General features: G+C 67.4%; 1 protein-coding gene across 1 annotated transcript; it reads right to left on the bottom strand.

Moving 5' to 3' along the window:
- Positions 1-1,802: 1,802 nt before the first annotated feature.
- VSTM2L (V-set and transmembrane domain containing 2 like) lies at positions 1,803-15,054 on the bottom strand. Its single transcript, XM_068150180.1, has 4 exons — positions 14,845-15,054; positions 5,905-6,074; positions 4,803-4,856; positions 1,803-3,288 (listed from the first exon to the last, which is right to left on the bottom strand). Exons 1-4 carry the CDS (start codon positions 14,951-14,953, stop codon positions 2,977-2,979), a joined length of 645 nt encoding a protein of 214 aa, XP_068006281.1. The 5' UTR covers positions 14,954-15,054; the 3' UTR covers positions 1,803-2,976.
- Positions 15,055-17,087: the final 2,033 nt, after the last annotated feature.

Below are 17,087 nucleotides of genomic sequence, written 5' to 3'. Positions count from 1 at the left end.
CCCTGGAGCCCGAAGTGCCCAACCTCTCTGCCTCCCTCCCAGCTGGGGGCCAGGCAAGGGCTGTGCAGCAAGAGAAGAGTTCTCTCCATCACCTCGGTCGGTGCTGGAGGGAGGGAGGGAGGGGACCGCTGGGATCAGCTGCATCCATTAGGAAGGGGGCCTCGGGCTGCCTCTCTGACCTGAGCCCCCTGGCTTGGGGGTCTGACAGAGCCCTGACCGCCAGAGACGCTGCTGGGGTTCCGAGGCTGCTGCCAGGCTTCACCCCACGGCCGAAGGGGCGCCCGGACAGCGGGCACCAGGGCAGCCAGGCCCTTGGCGCAGCCACATCCCCACGCCCACAGCTGGGCACAGCCAGCGGCACCTGGGCAGCCCCAGCGCGGTTCCTCCCGGGGCTGCCCCCCGCGGGCCCGGCCCGGCCTCAGCTCCCCTCTCGCCTCTGCTGCGCTGCAAATTGCTTTGGTCTGGAGCAGGATCATGGGCAGCAGAGTGCTGCGTGGAGATGGCATTTCCCTGAGCCCCGGTCCTGCCCAGCCCTGACTTGCATGCTAAGCTCAGCCCATGTGCAAGCCAGGCCTGGGAGGCTCTCTGCTGCGCTGTCCTCACCCCGCTGCCCGCCCCGGCTCCGGAGCATTCCCCACCCCCAGCCCGCTGAGGGCCAGGGCTGAGCACCCTTGGGGTGCAGGAGGACTGCTCCAGTCCCTCCCTCACCACCCCCAGCAGAGCTGGCCCCAGCTGCCCTCAGCTCTGGGGAGCGGAGGAGCTGCGTGGGGTGCCACAGCCCTGGCCCGGCACAGCGAGTGGGGCTCCCCCCGCCCCAGCCCTGCCCCCAGCCACCTCCCCCGGGCACGGGGAGCAGAGAAGGCCCTGTCCAGCCTCCACCATGCACAAACCTGGAGGGGGGAACCCCCACCCCCGGGGATGTGCAGCTCAACACGCAGCCCCCGAGGCCGGGCACCGCCAGAGGGTCCCGCACACAGAGCCAGCAGCTCCCCGTCCCCAGCTCGCCTCTCGCCTCCCGCCCCCTCCTCTCATCGGAGCTCACCCCCAGGTGCCTGCAGCACGCAGCCCTTTATTTGCCCTCCCCCGCAGCTGATTTGCAGCCCTTTGCCTCTTCCCTCCTCCGGGGGCTGGGTTTTGTTGCTCGGTGCCCTCCCCCCCCCGCTCCCTCATGCAGGAAGCACGTCCGGACGAGGGGCATGCGAGAGCCTGGGCAGAGCAGCGGTGCCCAGCGCCAGCCCCTTGCCCTCCAGCAGGTGAGGAGTTCCGGGGCTCCTGCACGTTCGCAGCCCATGCCAGCGGCTCCCCGAGACCTTGGCTCTGCAGGGAGCCCACGGAGGACAACGTGGCTCTTGCCACGTCCCACGGTCACCAGCCAGGCCATGTCCTTCCCCTGCCAGCAGCACTGGCTGGCACCCCATCAGCCAGAGCACTGCTGGGCCAGGCTGGGCACTGCCGGCACCGGGAGCTGCTCTGCCATGGTGGGTCAGCCCACCCCCAGCCCCACTTTGGGCACCACTGATCTGCCTGGCTGGGGATGAGACCTTCGCTGTGGGTGCCCATGCAGGGGTCTCAGCTGGCACCCGGAGAGGAGCAGAACCCAGCAGCTCTCCCAGCCTCCCCCTGCTGCAGAGCAGCCCCAGCTCACCCGGGACGCAGCCACATCCTGCACCCAGGGCACAGCATCACCCAGCTGCAGCTCGATTCCCCCCGGGGCAGCCCCAGCTGTGCCCGTTTGTAGCCGGGTGAGTGCCACAGCCTCCTCCCCTCGCCGTGCCCGGGACAGAGAGCCCAGAGGGTTCGTTTAAAGAGCTTTTATTAGCTGCAGCAGGTCTGGTGGCACAGGCTGGGCGGCGCGGGGGAGCGACGGCAGGGGAGCAGCACCTGGCACCCGGATGGGGAGGCTCAGGACTCCCCCGGCCCTGCCACAGCTCCGGCCCCAGCAGCGGTGTTACCCACGGGGGCACCGGGAATGGGCTTTGCCCTTCGCAGGGGCATACGGGAGCCCACGAGCCGGCCCCTGCCCAGGATGGCACGGGTGCTATGGCACGGGAGGATTCGGAGCTCGGACAGCAACAGAAGACCCAGAGCCACACCAGCAGGGGCAGAGCGAGGGCAGGCTGGGAAGGTGGCCGAGCCCCTTCCCTCCGTGAGATGCAAAGGGTCGGGAGGAGCGACGGTGGCAGGGGGCCAGCTCGGGTGGCGCAGCTCCCCGGGCACACACGGACCGCGGGCAACTGCCTGGCTGGGCAATGCCGCGGCACGGCCCGCAGCGCCATGGCTGAGGTGGGCAGAACGCTGGGAGCGTGCCAGGAGCGTGCCAGGGGCATTCCCTGCCATCCTCCCTCCGCTGAGCTCAGGTCTTGACGTGCTGGGGCGGCGCGGGCAGGGGCAGGGGGTACGCGGGGTCTGTGAGATGGGTGCTGGAACTTAGGTGGGCACCGCGGGGCTGGAGGAGAGAACTAAACTGGAGCTCCTACGGGGACAGCCGGGTGGGTCTGCAAAGCACAGGGGAGGGCAGGGAGGGTCCCGTGGGCGAGGGGGGGGGTGGGTCTCCACCGGTCACGCAAAGCTGGGGAGCACCGTGGCCTGTGGCATCACGCGTGGCTGTAAGCAGCAGGGTGCCCGCCCACGGGGGGAGGGCCGGGGCACAGGGGATGGGACCAGCGTGTGTGGGTGTGTGCCCCAGCCCCTGGCACGGTCCCAGCGATGCCCCCCCTGGCATGGACACAGTCCTGCTCCCACACCGAGCCCTGGCACCGCCGCATCAGAGGGCTGGGGAAGAAACCGAGGCAGCAGCGGCTGGCGGAAGGAGGCGGTGGGGGCGGAGGGGGGGCGGTGGGCAAGACGGGGTGGTGGGACCAGTCTCTGGCAGGGGGTGCGGGGTCTTCGATGGCTCCACTGAGTCCGGGGCAAAGGGGGGCTGGGGGGGGGGGGGGGGGCGGCGCTCCGGCATCCCCCCGCCGCGGCACCGCCTGCCTACAGCACGCAGGAGACGTCTGCCGAGCGCTTCTTCAGCTCCTTCCCGGCTTTGTGGTGGTGGTGATGGTGGTGAGCATGGGCCGAGCCCGGCGCGGCGGGGTCCGGCAGCGGAGCTCCCCGCAGCTGGGTGTCCTGGGGGTGCCCCGCGCCCCCCGCCGCCTCCACCCGCAGGTAGGCTTTGACCTTGTGGTGCCTCGCCTTGCCGTCGCTGGAGTCGATCACCCGGCACTCGTAGGTCCCCTCGTCCTCCGGCTTCACCCGCGACAGCCGCAGCTTGTGCGAGATGTTGCTGCCGACCACCTTCACCACCTGCAAAGGGGGCAGGCGGGGGGGGGGGGGGGGGTCAAGGGGGCTCCCGGGACCCCCATAAACCCCTTGACCAGCACCCAGCCCGATCGCATGCCTCCCGCACCCTGCCCCCAGCAGTGCGGACAGGGTGAAGGTGGCAGTGGGTGCCGGGGATGGGGGTGGTGGGAGGGCGGACTCCGGGGTGCTGGCGTGCCCGGAGCGCCGCGCCGGGCCGGGAGGCGGCGGCGGAGCCAGGCCGGCTAATTAGCTTTGGTACCAAATTGATTCGCTCTCAGTATTTATCACCCAATGAAATTTAAGACTCACTCAAGTAGCCGGAGCCGCGGCTGCCGCTGGGCTGGGTCAATAAATCAGATTTATGGCCCGCCCCAGGCCCCTGGCTCTGCTCCCTACAATCACCCGGGCTGGCAGCGGTCGTTTTTCTGCTCGCCGCTGCGTTTGTTAGCTGAAGATTTTATGGTGTTTAGAGACGGGGCTGGGAGCCGCCGCCGGAGAGGCACAAACCCCTGGCACAGGATGGGGAGAAGAAAGGAAAGAAAAGGGGGAGGGAGGGGGGGAAGCAAGCGAGCAGCGGAGGCAGTGCCAAGCCGTGGGCAGCAGCGCGGAGATGGGCAACCAGCAGCAGCCTCGCCGAGGGGCTGAGCTGCCCACGGGCAGGACGTGCCAATACATACACGGATTGGCATGCCAGGACATGCCAATACATGCCAGGACATGCCAGGATATGCGAATACATGCCAGGGGCATGTACACGGGGGGTACGCGGGGGGTACGCACCAGCACGCACAAGCAGCTGGTCTGGTTGCCCTGTAGCCCCATGGGCTGCTGAGAGGTGGCCAGGGCCACCCCAAAAGGGCGACTCTAAGCCCCCAGCCACCAGCACCCACCCGGGTGGGCACCCAGCGCAGGCTGCTGCTCCAAAGCAAGCCCTGACACGGGGCAAGGAAAGGGCAGCAGGGGGGCTGTGCCCAGGGGGGCTGCGGGGTGGGAGGGAGGTCTGGGAGGGGAGGGGGTGCCGGCTCCGGTGCGAGCGTGCCGGGGCACGGAGGCCACCACGGGAAAGTGGCTGCCAAAAGAGCCCTGGGTGTCAGGAGAGCAGGGAGTCACTTACTGAAATTAATGGCTGGGAAATTGAGAACTAATAAAAGCGAAAGCCCAATCTGCCGCTGCCCTGCAGGTCACCCAGGCGCTGCCCACGCTCACTTACCAGGAGTTTATGACCACCCCCAGCGCTCCTGCCTCCCAGCACTGAGCTGGGGCACAGCCGGCCTCCCCCCTCACCCCCCAGCGGGAGCGGTGCGACCCCCACCCCATCCCAGAATGCTTCCTCTAGGGCCTTGCAGAGAGACCAAACCCCTGGAGAGCCTCCTGCCCCCCAGCTTCATGAAGAGCTGGGTGCTGGCATCGCTGGGCAGCTTCCAGCAGAGCCCCCAGGAGCCCCATCAGCCAAACTCGCCCCCGGCAGCCCCCAGCAGCCAAACTCGCCCCCGGCAGCCCCCAGCAGCCAAACTCACGCTGATTTTGGTGGCGTCCTTGCCAGGCTCCTCCTGCGCCGACGCTTTCAGATGCTGGCCGGAGCCGGATGGGAGCAGGACCAGGGAGGAAGAGAGAGAAGCTGTCACACGGCTGGGGGGAGGCAGGAGCCTGCCTGCCCCTTGCCCACCCCCGAGTGAGGAGGAGGAAGGAGAAAGGATCATCTGAGCTAGGCCCCCAGGGCAGCTGAGGGACACACAGGGCAGCTAGGGAGGGGCTGGTAGCACTGGAGCACCACAGCAGTCAGGGGGCATGGGGTGCTGGGCCGTGGGTGCTTCCCATGCCCCAGGGCTGGGGGCAGAGTGCCACCCACTGCTGCAATGTGGCCCCTGTAAGCCCAGCCCCTTCCCAGTCAGCTGGAATCAGCTGGGGAGATGGGCAGCAGCCTGGCACCCTCAGCAGGCACCAACAGCACCAGGGCCTGGGCATTTGGGCTCCCTACTGCACCACACAGCTGGCTCCCATCCCACTCCCCACACTGGGATCCCAGCACCGCTCCCTCCCAGCAGCCCCCTCACCCCTCCCAGTGGCACCTCCCCTGTCTTCTCCCAGTTTGTGGTGACACCAGCAGCAGCTCTGCCACGGGCACAGTGCCAAAGCCTCCTGAGAACACTCGAGGCTGCCCACCCCCAGCCCTGGCCCTTATCTCTGTGTGAACAGAGCCAGGAGCCAGCGGCCAGCTGCCTCCCGAGCCCCAGAGGGGGACGTGGGGACAATGAGGGAGGGCAGAGGACGGGGGACGAGTCAGGAATGGGCTGGGAGCAGGTCCCGGCACAAAGACAAAGCCTCTGCCTGGCCTCGGTGCCGGGGGATGAGCCCCGCGGTGCCTGGGCTCACGGTACCGGGGAAGGTACCAGGACAGCCCAGCCTCACCCCCCCCAGCCTCAGTGCTCCCCGCACGCGGGGCTGTGCCAGGGGACCCACGGCGTCTGCCCACGCGTGCAGAGCAGAGGGGGTGGGACCCAGCTCCGGGGCCGCTGCTGCGGGGCGGGGACCCCCTCGGGTCCCAACTGCGGCTGCAGCAAAGCCCCGGGCGGGCGCGGGGAGGGGGCTCCGCCGGAGCAGCGCCGGGAGGGGCCTCACCTGGTTGGAAGCCCAGGTCTGTTTGTCCGTCCAGTCCCTGTGGTTGCGGACGTACCACCACTGGATCTCAAGGGAGTAGGAGGGGGAGCCGGTGCCGCGGAAGGAGCAGGCCATCTCCACGTCCTCGCCCGCCTGCGCTGTCATGTCGTGGGGGGCCTCGGTGAAGAGGGCTGCGGGAGACAGAGCCAGGGCTGCGGGCGCCTGCGGGGACCTGCCACCGCCCCGGCGAGGGAAGAGGCTGCCGGTGGCACCAGGAGTGCCCTGACCCCTCCCCAGCCAAACAGACCCAGCACCCTCAGCGGAGGAGGCAGCTGTCTGCCATTCAGGTGGACCCCTCCCATCCCCAGCTGCTCCTCTCTCTCCCTAGTGCCCCCTCCCCAGCCCTGACAGAGCCACCCAGCACCCCCCCGGCCCCTGGAGCTTTGCAAAAAGCAGCTGGAAGAAAGGGAGGGAGCTGGAGCCCCCAGCCCCAGCCCGGCCCTGGGACCCCTGCCCTAGAGGAGCGCAGGATGCACCTCCCAGGGGCAGCAAGGAGCAGCTCGGTCAGCCCTGCTTGGAGCAGAAACGGAACCAACCCCCTCCCACAGGCCGTGTGTTTTGCTCTCCCTGCTCAAAACAAACATCGTTGGGAGATGTAATTAGAATTCTTTTCATCTCCTCTGGAGGATGATTGCTCCTCGCTGAGGAGCCTCCTGCTGCGCAGGTCACCCACCAGCGCTGTGGCACAGCCTGTGCCAGCTTCTCCCTGCCACCAGGGGACAGGGGCTGAGACCCCCAACACCAGCAGGGGCAGGTCCCTGCCCTTTCCCTGGCCAACCATTTGGCCGCAGAGGCAGCCAGGGGCTGAGTGGGACAGGGGCCACCTGCCCTGTCCCTACTGCCCGTCCATGCCCAGCCCTGCCAGTCTCCTGCCCAGCCCTGCCTTGCCATGAGCTGCACGTGGTGCCCAGTCCAGGCGGGTCACAGCGTGCCTCTGCCCTCTGCCCTCCCGTCTTCAGTCACCTCCAGCTGCTGTCTGACAGCCACCCCGCAGGTCCCCGCGGTGCCACCAGAGCCCCCCAGGGGCACACAACTGTCAGCAGCAGCGCACAGCTCCCCGGAGCCTCCTGCCAAGCCCTGGTCCCCTCGGAAAATGAATCATTATCAACCCAGACAGAAAAGTTAATGCCTTGGATATCTCCCTGTCCCTGTGGACACAGGGAAATCCCAGGCACTGATCCCTTCCCTCTAATCCATCCTGGCAGGAGAGCGGAGGGAACACCCAGCGTGAGGCTTTAATGACCTGGGGGCTCCTGGTGAGGCACCTGGCACGGGCCCTGCATCCCCCTCACCCAGGACCCCGATGCCAGCAGCCATGTGGGCTCTGTGCCAGGGTGCAGAGGGAGTCTGCAGCCGGGAACAGACAAGGGCTGCGGGATGAGCAGAGGGCCTGGCACTGCCCGGTGCCAGCTGCTCCTTGGCACATGGCAAAGGGCTGTGCCGTGCTCCTGCCACGGCGGTGCCAGGGCTGCTGCCAGCCACACCCACGGGGCTCCTAACCATGGCTGGGATAGGGATTGTGCTCCACAGGAGTGGGGGGCAAAACCAAGGCGGGGGGTGTCTCAGCAGAGCCCCACGGGACCCCACAGCCCTGGCCGGGCGTGAGGGGCAGAGGGATTGACAGCCAGAGGGCTCCAGCCGTGCCCAAGAGAACGCTGCTGCCAGGGTCGGGGCTTGGCAGAGGAGGAGAAGGGGCTCGATCCAGCACCCCCTTCCCTTCCGCTGTCCATTGGAAAGCGCGTGCATCAATCTGCATTAATTAGCCCCAGGGCTCAGCCCCCCCCCAGCGCAGCCAGAGCAGGGCCGGTCCTGCTGATGGCCCTGCCAGCCCCACAGCACTCCTGGGGACCGCAGCGAGCCCCAGCCCCCTCCCCGCGCCCGGCCCGGCCCCAGCGGCGGCGGTGAGCGACAAGCTGGAAACCGCTGACAGACAGCCCATGAACCATCCCTGAACAGGGACGGACAGACAGACAGCGAGCTCTGACAGCAGCAGGGAAGGTGACGCCAGTGCACATCCCAGTGCTTCATACCCCTCCATCCCAGCTCCCACCCCGAGGTCCTTGGTCAGGGAGGGGGCTCCAGGTCCCCAGTGCCAAGGGATGTGCATGCAGCTTGTGTCCATGGGGTGCTGGCCCCCCAGCCTCAGCAGTCACCCCGGGACACCCCAGGCAAGGGACAGCTGGGCCACCAGTGTGGTTCCCAGCCCCAGAATCACAGCAGGGCAGCCTCTGTGGCACCAGGAGAGCAGGATGTGGTCAAGGGCCGAGGAGAGGGGCCGGGGTGGTGGGCGAGCCCCCCAGCAGCCAAAAACACCAGCAGGGGACAGCGACAGACAGCAGAGTAGGTAAAGACAGATGGACAGACAGAGAGGCACTCTGGGGTCAGTGAGAGATGGGAGATGCTGTGGGGATGGTTCCGGAGGGGGCCAGCAGCTCCCCGAGGGCAGCTCAGCCCTTTCACCACTCTGGGGGTCAAGGTGTTTGGTGAGGCAAAGAGGAGACCACTCCCCCACCAAGAGCAGTCCCACAGCTGGGCACGGACCCCACACCGGGCTGGCTGAGCTGCCCAGACCCACGGACCCCACACCGGGCTGGCCGGGCTGCCCAGACCCACGGACCCCACACCGGGCTGGCCGGGCTGCCCAGACCCACGGACCCCACACCGGGCTGGCTGAGCTGCCCAGACCCACGGACCCCACACCGGGCTGGCCGAGCTGCCCAGACCCAAGGACCCCACACCGGGCTGGCCGAGCTGCCCAGACCCACGGACCCCACACCGGGCTGGCCGAGCTGCCCAGACCCACGCACCCCACACCGGGCTGGCCGGGCTGCCCAGACCCACGGACCCCACACCGGGCTGGCCGGGCTGCCCAGACCCAAGGACCCCACACCGGGCTGGCCGGGCTGCCCAGACCCACGGACCCCACACCGGGCTGGCCGGGCTGCCCAGACCCACGGACCCCACACCGGGCTGGCCGGGCTGCCCAGATCCTGCTTCCATCAGCACTCCTGGCCGAGACTGGGCAGCGCCAAGCTGCTGGAGCCAGCGAACGCCCCAGCCCCTGTGCCCACCCTCGCTGTCCCACCCGCGCTGTCCCCAGCACCATCCCTCTCCCCACCGCTGACATTGGTGCCGCGTCCTCGCAGGGGAAGGGAGGGGGCCGGCGACGGGCTGGCGGCTCTGCCTGCTTTATGGCTGCTACCTGCCATAAACTGAGAGAGCCAGGATCGATAAATCTTCCAGGAAACAAAAATCAGGGGAAATAAAATGAACTCAATGGGGAAACACAGATAAACGGAATTGAAAGCGCCTGCTGGGACAGCTTGGTGCTCTCATAAACCCGAGATATACAGGCTGCTGCCCGCCGCTGGCACCATCCGCCCACCGCGGGCACGATCCAGCGCGGGCACGACCCACCGCGGGCACGACCCACTGCCACAGCCCCCCCCGGCACACACCAGCAGCGAGCAGGCACTGGGCAAGGGTGCCAGGGTCATGCATTGTCCTAGCCACCTGGAAATGACCCTGCCCTGTCCCCCAGCAGTCCTGCCCCGTGGGCACATGAGGCCGTGCGGCCCCCAGGAGCCTGGTCAGGATTTTGCCTGCTGTTGGCAGCTTTGGTGGAGCCAGGCTGCCTTTCCCGGCCCCCCCCCGGCACAGCCCACACAAGGCACCGACCGCGGGCTGCGGGGGTGACCATGGCTTAACCAGCGAGGTGGGCACGGTCCGGTTCTGGAGGGCAATTCAGTACATAGTGGGCATATGGATCACCCAGGCTGTGCTGGCACTGGCACTCCCAGTCCCTCACCCCACTGGGACCATTACAGCGCTGGTCGATTCAACGCTACTTCCCCTGCCAAACTCAGCAGCAGCAGCCCCCTGGCAGAGCCGCAGCCAGGCTTGTGGGTGGCACATGAAGGGTGGGCAGGGGCTGGGTCCACCCTGCACAGGGCAGGGACAGGGTCTGGGGGAGGCTGGGGCCTCCGGGCAGCCAGGGGCAGGAACCGTGCTGGTGAGCAGCCCCTGCCACCCTTTGTCCCTCCCTCCAGCTGCCACTGCCGCGCCGCGGGCTGTGCTGGGGGGTGGCTCCTTCCCCCCTTCCCAGAGCTCCTCGCTGTAACTCACCGCTCGTCACGGCTCGGTGAGCCGAGGCACTTGGAAGCCTAATTGCCAGCACGGCCTCGCACTCCTGTCACCGCTCCCCCGGCAGCAGGGCTGCGCCGTGAGCCGCGGCAGGAACGGAACCGGCTCTGGACGTGACCAGCGTGGTGGCCCTGGGCTCACGCTGGGGAGAGGAGCGCCCCAACGTCCGCAGCTCCCTATGGAGGCTGGACTCCAGTGGTGCCCCTCAGCCGGTGCCCACCAGCATCCAGACCTGCCCAGGCTATCGGTGCTGCCTTCGCCACCCACCCACCCTGGGGCTGCACCACTCTCACACCGGCTCCCCACCAGCAGCAGCTCCCAGTGCAGACAGCACCACGGGGCAGAATAAAGGCAGGAGAGAGCAGCTGGCGCTGCCAGGAGAGCCAAGCTGCTCCCTCCCTGTCTGAAGAGCAGGTGAGAGACCCCCTAAGAGGACCCTGCAAAGCTGCAGAGGCAGCCACCCCCCACAGCCTCCCTGTTCCCGTGCCCCACCTTGGTGCTCGGGCTGTGGGCAGTGCTCAGCCCTCCCGAAGGATGTCTGTTGAGGTTCTCCAGTTCCTGCTCCTGCTTCTTCTCCAGTTCCTGCTCCTACCCCTGCCCCTTGACGAGTCCATACAAACCCTACCCTGATTCCTGGCTGATCAGAAGGTGCAGGATCCACCCCCCGCGCCGGATGGGCCCAGGAGCAGGAGCCCCGGTGCTGCTCTGGCATGGCTGCGCCATCCCCTGCAGCGGGGACAAGAGGGTTACTCGTGTCCGCTCTGCAGGTTGGGTTCAAACCTCTCTCCTCTTCCCATCTGCCCACAAACATCTGTGAATGAATCTCCTGACAAGCCCTCGAGCAGGGATGCTGACCCAGGGTCACCAAAAACACATCACGGCCACAAACCGGTGCACGACCACAGCCGGCGGCACCGGCTCCAGCAGCTGTGCCAGGGCGAAAGGCTTCGGCAGCCGGGGTGGGAGTGAGGACCAAAGCTGGATCCGGGGATGGATCCATCCACAGACGCATTTGGGCAGCTCCTGGCTGTGCCAGCAGGTGCCAGCCCGGTGAGCACCCCGCCGGTGCCTGGCCCCAGCGCTGCAGGGCTCCTCCGGCAGTGCCCGGATCGCCCTTCCCGGGAGAAGCCCCGGGCTGCAACACTACGAAAACCAGGCAGGGACGGGAGGTTCCCCCGGCACGCTGGGGTTGGGAACGCCATTTCTCTGCCCCTATTTACTGTCAGATTAGCTCAGAATTAGTTCAAATTTGCAGCACAAATTAAAATCGAAATAAAATCCAGGGAATTCTTGAGCGAGCTGGAGCTCTCCTTGCCAGGGAGCTGGAATTAACCTTGAAACCCCAGAGTGTTTCTAGCACTGAACCGTTACCACGGGGCTGCTCTCCAGCCCCCACCCTCCCGGCAGCTCCCCCTTGCCCAGGTCCTGCACCGCAGCTGGAGTGAGAATTCACCCCCAGACCGGCACCAGGACCCTCCCCAGGGAGGGGACTCTGTCTCTCGTTAGAGAGGGGACTGGCTGCTCCCGGCCGGCTCCTGGGAGTCGCGGCTCTCAGACGATTCCCTCCCCGGGGAACGAGGCAGAGTCATTATTTGATCGTTTAAAGCACTGAACCCCGGCGTGGTCCCTCGGAACAGTTCCCGGCGCGACCCCGGCAGCGCCGCGCCGCCGCTCACCCTGGCGCTGGTCCCGGCCAGGGGATGGTTCCCAGCGGGCAGGAACTGGCATGGGGCAGACATAGAGACCAAGCTCCTCTGATCTCAGCCTGAGAGCCCAAACCGCGAGCCGTTGGCACTGGTAGGCACTGCAGAGAGCTGCCCACACCGTGCACGGTACTGGTACCTGTTCCACGGAGCTGGCAGCACCCAGCGCTCCCGAGCGCAGCACCCTCCTGCCCAGCTCTGCCCGCCCCATGTCTGGGGAGCGCATCCTGATGCAGCTCTGCAAGGAGCACACAGCGTGAGGCATCAGCACATCCGGCACAGCTGGGCCCAGCCGGTGGCCCTGGTGCTCTGCCACGCAACCACCGCATCCAGAGCCGTGGGGAGGGGGCAGGAGGGAGACGAACCCCAGCCAGGGGAACGGCCACGGAAAAGAAGGGGCAGACCAGAGCCGCTAGCGGCTGGGGAAGCGCTGGTGGGGCCGGGAGGGGCTGTCGGGGCCACACAAGTTCTCCGCACGGCGTGCACCAAAATCCCCGAGGGGCTGCAAAGGGGAGAGCCCCCACCTGGGGGCCGCCCCCTCGGCCCCCTCTGGCTCTCCCCCCCGGCCCCACCGCGCTGCCCACGGCTCCGGCTGCGGGTTTGATTTGCTGCCTGGCTCCCGGGGAACGCTGTGATTAAAATTAGCTGTCACTGTCCTAACGCAATAATTCCCAGTGTCTGGCCCATCGTCTGTCAGCTTCTGCGAGGGAAAAGCGAGCGCAGACGTTTGATGAGGAGAGGTGTCAGAAGTAATTGTGCTGAATGACTGCACGAACAGCAGCAGGAAAAACACACTGGGTGGAGAATTCCCATCAGGAAGGGTGAAAAAATCCGGCAGAATGCAAAGTGTTTATGAAAGTAATTGATGGAATAATCAGCGGGGTGTGCCGGCAGGAGCAGGGCAGGCCCCCCGGGGAACCGGGGCACCGCTGCCTGCAGCCCCCAGCCCTTGGCAGCAGCTGTACCGAAGGCGAGGCACCATCGGCCGCGGGAGATGCAAGGAAGGAGCCCGGCTGCTCTCCTCGGGAGTGCCTGCTGCCCGCTAGCCGCTGCCCACTCTCCTTGCCCTGCTTCAGGAGGTCCCAGCCAGCGCCGGTTTGAGAGCCGGTGGCGCCAGCCCAGCGTGCACAGGCTGCCTGCAATCGGGGGCATGAATAATTGAAGGCACCAGCCTGAGGAGAGGAGGGGAGGAGAAGGGAGAGAGGAGAGGCAGCACAGTGGGAAAGGGAGGGATGGTGAGGAGGGATCTGCGGCTCAGGCGCTCTCCAGGACAGTGGGGCAGATGGATTCCATCCCTGGATTCCATCCCTGATCCATCCTCACTCTATCCATGCTCCATCCCAGCTCCATCCTGGCCCCATCCCCGCTCGAGGCAGAGCCTTGCTGTGGGAGCAGGGAAAGGACTTCCCCTTGCCAGCATCCCTGGCTGCCCGGAGAGCAGAGGCCCGTCGCTCACGGCTGCAGGCTGGCAGGAGGGTGGGAGCTGCTGGCACCCCAAGAGTGGTCACGGGCACCTGCTGACCCCTGCAGACCTCCCACTCGATTCCCTCCCTGTATCCGCTGTGGGCAAGGAAAAGATAACAACAATCACGCTTCTGGGCTGTGCTGGACCTTGCCTGGGCGGCAGGGGCTCCTCCAGGCCACCCAGCACCGGGCAGAGATGGCAGTGAGCTCCAGACGCCGTCGGCGGCGGGCAGAGCCAGCCAGAGCCTGGCAGGATCCAGTCGGATCCCACCCGGCCCCTTTCCTGCTCTAAGCTCCTGCCCCGCCAGGCTCTTCGGTGCGAAGGGAAAGCATCACCAGGCAGGGGTAAAAGGATCAATCGCCGCGTGCTGAAGAACGGCAATAGATCAGCGATTGATCGAGGGCTCAGCTCCCGGGGGCTGATCCCATTGGCATTCACCTGCTGAGCGCCAGCGGCTCGTGATGCGTGTCCCACTTCCCGCTGCTCCCCAGCACCCCAATAAAGGTTTGTGCGGGGATTCAGGGAGTTGCTGCAGAACTGCTCCTGGCAGCTGGAATGTGGCTCCCCAGTGCTCGCCTCCCCCGAACATCTCTCCCTCCGCTCCCTCTCAGCGACCATTTCACCGTTTATTTGCCTATCGCCGGTATCTGAGGGGAGCAGCGGCGGCTAATGGAGGCTCCTCGCCCACCTCTCCTCGCCACGCCGGGCTGGCAGCTTCGCCAACCCTCTGCCTTCGCCCCCCACGCAAGGGCAGGTCACCTCCTCCCACCGGTCACCCCCGCAGCCCGCAGGACCAGCACACGGCCCCGAGCCCGAAGGCTCCTCGGGGCAGAGCAGCTCCCTCCACGCACCCAGGGCTCCGGAGCCGGGTGATGGACTCGGCTGCCACCGGGCACCGGGCACCCACCCGCCGTAACCCCTTCGGGGCTCGGCTCCAAACCCACCAGTGTCACCGCGCACAGAGCGGGAGGGACTCGGTGTTCCCTTACGAGGGTGCTCTGCCGGCACCCCTGGGGCGGGAGCTGCCCCTCGCTGGCCGGGACAGACCTTGGTGAAGGGAGTCCTGAAAGAGGGACCCCAGCCCCGGCGGGACCCCGGCTGGGCTCCGTCGCCCCGCCGAGCCCCAGCGGCGGCAGAGAACGGGAGAGGAGCCCGGAGAGCCGCTCCCGCTCCCCGTGCTGCAGGGCAGCGCACGACGGTGCACGGCGGCGTGCACCGGGATGGGCACTGGGATGTGCTCGGGGTCGCCTCGTGCAAATCCCCCCTTGGCTCGGCAGCCCAGAGGCGGAACCAGATGCCGCCCCCCGAGCCCCAGGCACGGGAGCGGCTGAGCCCAGCCCGGGTTCGGGCGGGCCGCTCCTCGTTTCCCGGAGACGCCGGAACGCGACGAGATGCTGCCCGCGGCGACAGAGACCAGCGCTGCCTCCAGCACCGGGACCCCCCCTCGCCGCCCGTCCTGCTGCCCGGGCAGGAGCCGCCCCGACCCGCCGTGAACAGAGCCCCGGGAGCGCTCCGAGCGCAGCCGGCCTTCCCCCCCGGGGGAGCAGCCGCCGCCCCGGATCCCGCCCTGCCGCCGCCGCCCGCTCTCACCGCTGCCCGCCGCCGGGGCGTCCCACGGGGGGTGCCGGGAGGCGGCGCCGAGCTGCAGGTAGAGCCCCAGGTAGTGGAAAAGCCCCAGGGCCAGGCCCAGGCCGCCCATCTTGCCGCCGGCGCGGCCGTCCCGGGGGCGGCGGCGCGGCCGGGCCGAGCCCTGTCCCCGGGGCTGCGCCGCGGTCCCGGCGCCGCCGCGCTGCGGAACTCTTCCCTGGCGCGGAGGGAGCCGAGCGCCGAGGCGGTGCAGCGGCTCGCCCGGAGCCTCCCCCCGCCCGGCGGAGGGATCCGCGCCCCGCGCGCACCCCCAAGTTTTTCCCACGGTTCATTCTTAAAGTGCGCGAGGCGGGGCCGGCGCGCGGGGGCAGCACGCGCCGCGCGGAGCCGCTTCAGCACCGCGGACAGCGCCCAGCGCGGCCCAGCGCAATAGAGCCCAGTGCAGCCCCATGGAGCCCAGCGCGGCCCAGCGCAGCCCAATAGAGCCCAGCGCGGCTCAGCGCGGCCCAGCAGAGCCCAGTGCAGCCCCATGGAGCCCAGCGCAGCCCAATAGAGCCCAGCGCGGCTCAGCGCGGCCCAGCAGAGCCCAGTGCAGCCCCATGGAGCCCAGTGCAGCCCCATGGAGCCCAGCGCAGCCCCATGGAGCCCAGCGCAGCCCCATGGAGCCCAGCGCGGCCCAGCAGAGCCCAGCCCGGCCCAGCCCAACAGAGCCCAGCGCAGCCCCATGGAGCCCAGCGCGGCCCAGCCGAGCCCAGCCCAGCCCAATAGAGCCCAGGGCAGCCCAGTATAGACCAGCACGGCCCAGCACAGTGCCTAGTTTAACAGCATCCAGCGCAGCCCAGTTTAGCCCATACTGGTGCCACGCCTCAAGAGGCTGAGGAAGTTGCACCTTGTGAAAGGCTTCTGCAGCTCAGCAGCGAGCCAGAGGCAGAGCAGGGAGCACCAGCCTCTGCCCAAGCCAGTTACACCCTCTAGAGTTGGAAGCTGGGGGAAGGAGGGAGCAGCAGTGAGGAGGAGCAGGGGCTGGTTGGGGTTGGAGGGTCCTGCTTTGGGATCATGGGAGAGCAGCAGTAGCAAAGGTCCTAGGAGTTGGCCTTTCAAAGGGGGACTGGGCTTGGGACAAGGATACCAGAGGGGCTCAGGAGTCACTGACCACTGCATCCAGCAGGGAACAGCCCTGGTGCCCACCAGTTCCAGCATGGTCCCAGGGCCAGGCTCTGGGCCCTGAGCAGAGAGACCTTTCCCTTGGGACAGTACTGGGCTCCAGCTACCCCCACCAGGCTCATGCAGCCTAAACAACTGCTCCAGGAGACAGCAAGCAACTGTGACTGCCTCAGGGAGAGGCTCTGGGCTGGACCCTGAGCAAAGCAGGAGCTCCAGATTACACAGAGCCAGGGACAGAGGCAGAGGATTCATGCACCAAGTTGTGAGGTTCAGGGACAGAGTGAAGTGCAACAGGGAGAAGCAGCAAAGACCAAGCAGCAGTGAGCCCCAAGCTCCCAGGGCTGCCCAGACCCCCGTGGCTGCTGCATGGCCTGAGGGCTGCTCTCTACCACCAGCTGCTGACTGAACCCACGTTGAGATGGGACCTACAAACAGTATCTTCAGCCCTGGCAGCCCCACCGTGTTTAGGGCCCACCCTGGGTGCAGCCAGGCTGGGAGCTGGGGACAGCACCCAGCAGGGATCATACATCCTGCTGCTGGCCCCATCCCAGCTCCCACCCTGCGGCACAGGGGCTGGAACCTGCCAGGACCTCCACCTGTCTGAGAGGTGCTGAGATCCTGCTGAGAGCAGGAACCACTCTGGGAGCTGGGACCACCTCTGGCTGCAGGGCCTGAAGCGAGTCCCATCCCCAGCAGATGACAAAGGGACACCAGGTCTGTGCAGGAGCCCAGCGAGCAGGGGAGAGCCAAGCAGCCACAGACTCAGGCACATGTGGAAGGCTTCATTTCCCTCCTCAATCTGAATTCATCAGCAAAGGGCCCAGAGCAGCTGCTGCCAGCTGCCACAGCCCCATGCATCTGACAGGGCCGGGAGAGGACGTTGCTGACACACAGAGGCAGCAGCAGAGGCTCCCACAGCAGCCAGACGCCAGCGCTTGCTGCCTGTCAAGGTCCCTTCTCCGCTGCTCTGCAAGAGCTGGAGCCTGCCTCTCAGGGCTCCTGTTCCAGCTGTACATGCCCAGGGGCTGGCTCTGGAGGATGAGATGTTCTTTGTCTCCATTGGCAGCAGGTTCTCCTCCTGC

This window comes from Melanerpes formicivorus, unplaced genomic scaffold (genome assembly GCF_026170545.1).
Source record: "Melanerpes formicivorus ecotype bairdi unplaced genomic scaffold, bMelFor1.0.p_v2 SCAF_19, whole genome shotgun sequence".
Lineage (NCBI taxonomy): Eukaryota > Metazoa > Chordata > Aves > Piciformes > Picidae > Melanerpes > Melanerpes formicivorus.
This window is presented reverse-complemented; position numbering and strand designations above follow the sequence as displayed.

What these genes read in the sequence shown, in the direction of transcription:
- VSTM2L (XM_068150180.1), bottom strand. Translation starts at nt 14,953, where the DNA reads ATGGGCGGCCTGGGCCTGGCCCTGGGGCTTTTCCACTACCTGGGGCTC. An exon ending in CGCCCCGGCGGCGGGCAGCG is followed by an intron (nt 6,075 to 14,844) that starts GTGAGAGCGGGC and finishes TGTCTCCCGCAG; the next exon opens with CCCTCTTCACCGAGGCCCCC. An exon ending in AGACCTGGGCTTCCAACCAG is followed by an intron (nt 4,857 to 5,904) that starts GTGAGGCCCCTC and finishes GGCTCCGGCCAG; the next exon opens with CATCTGAAAGCGTCGGCGCA.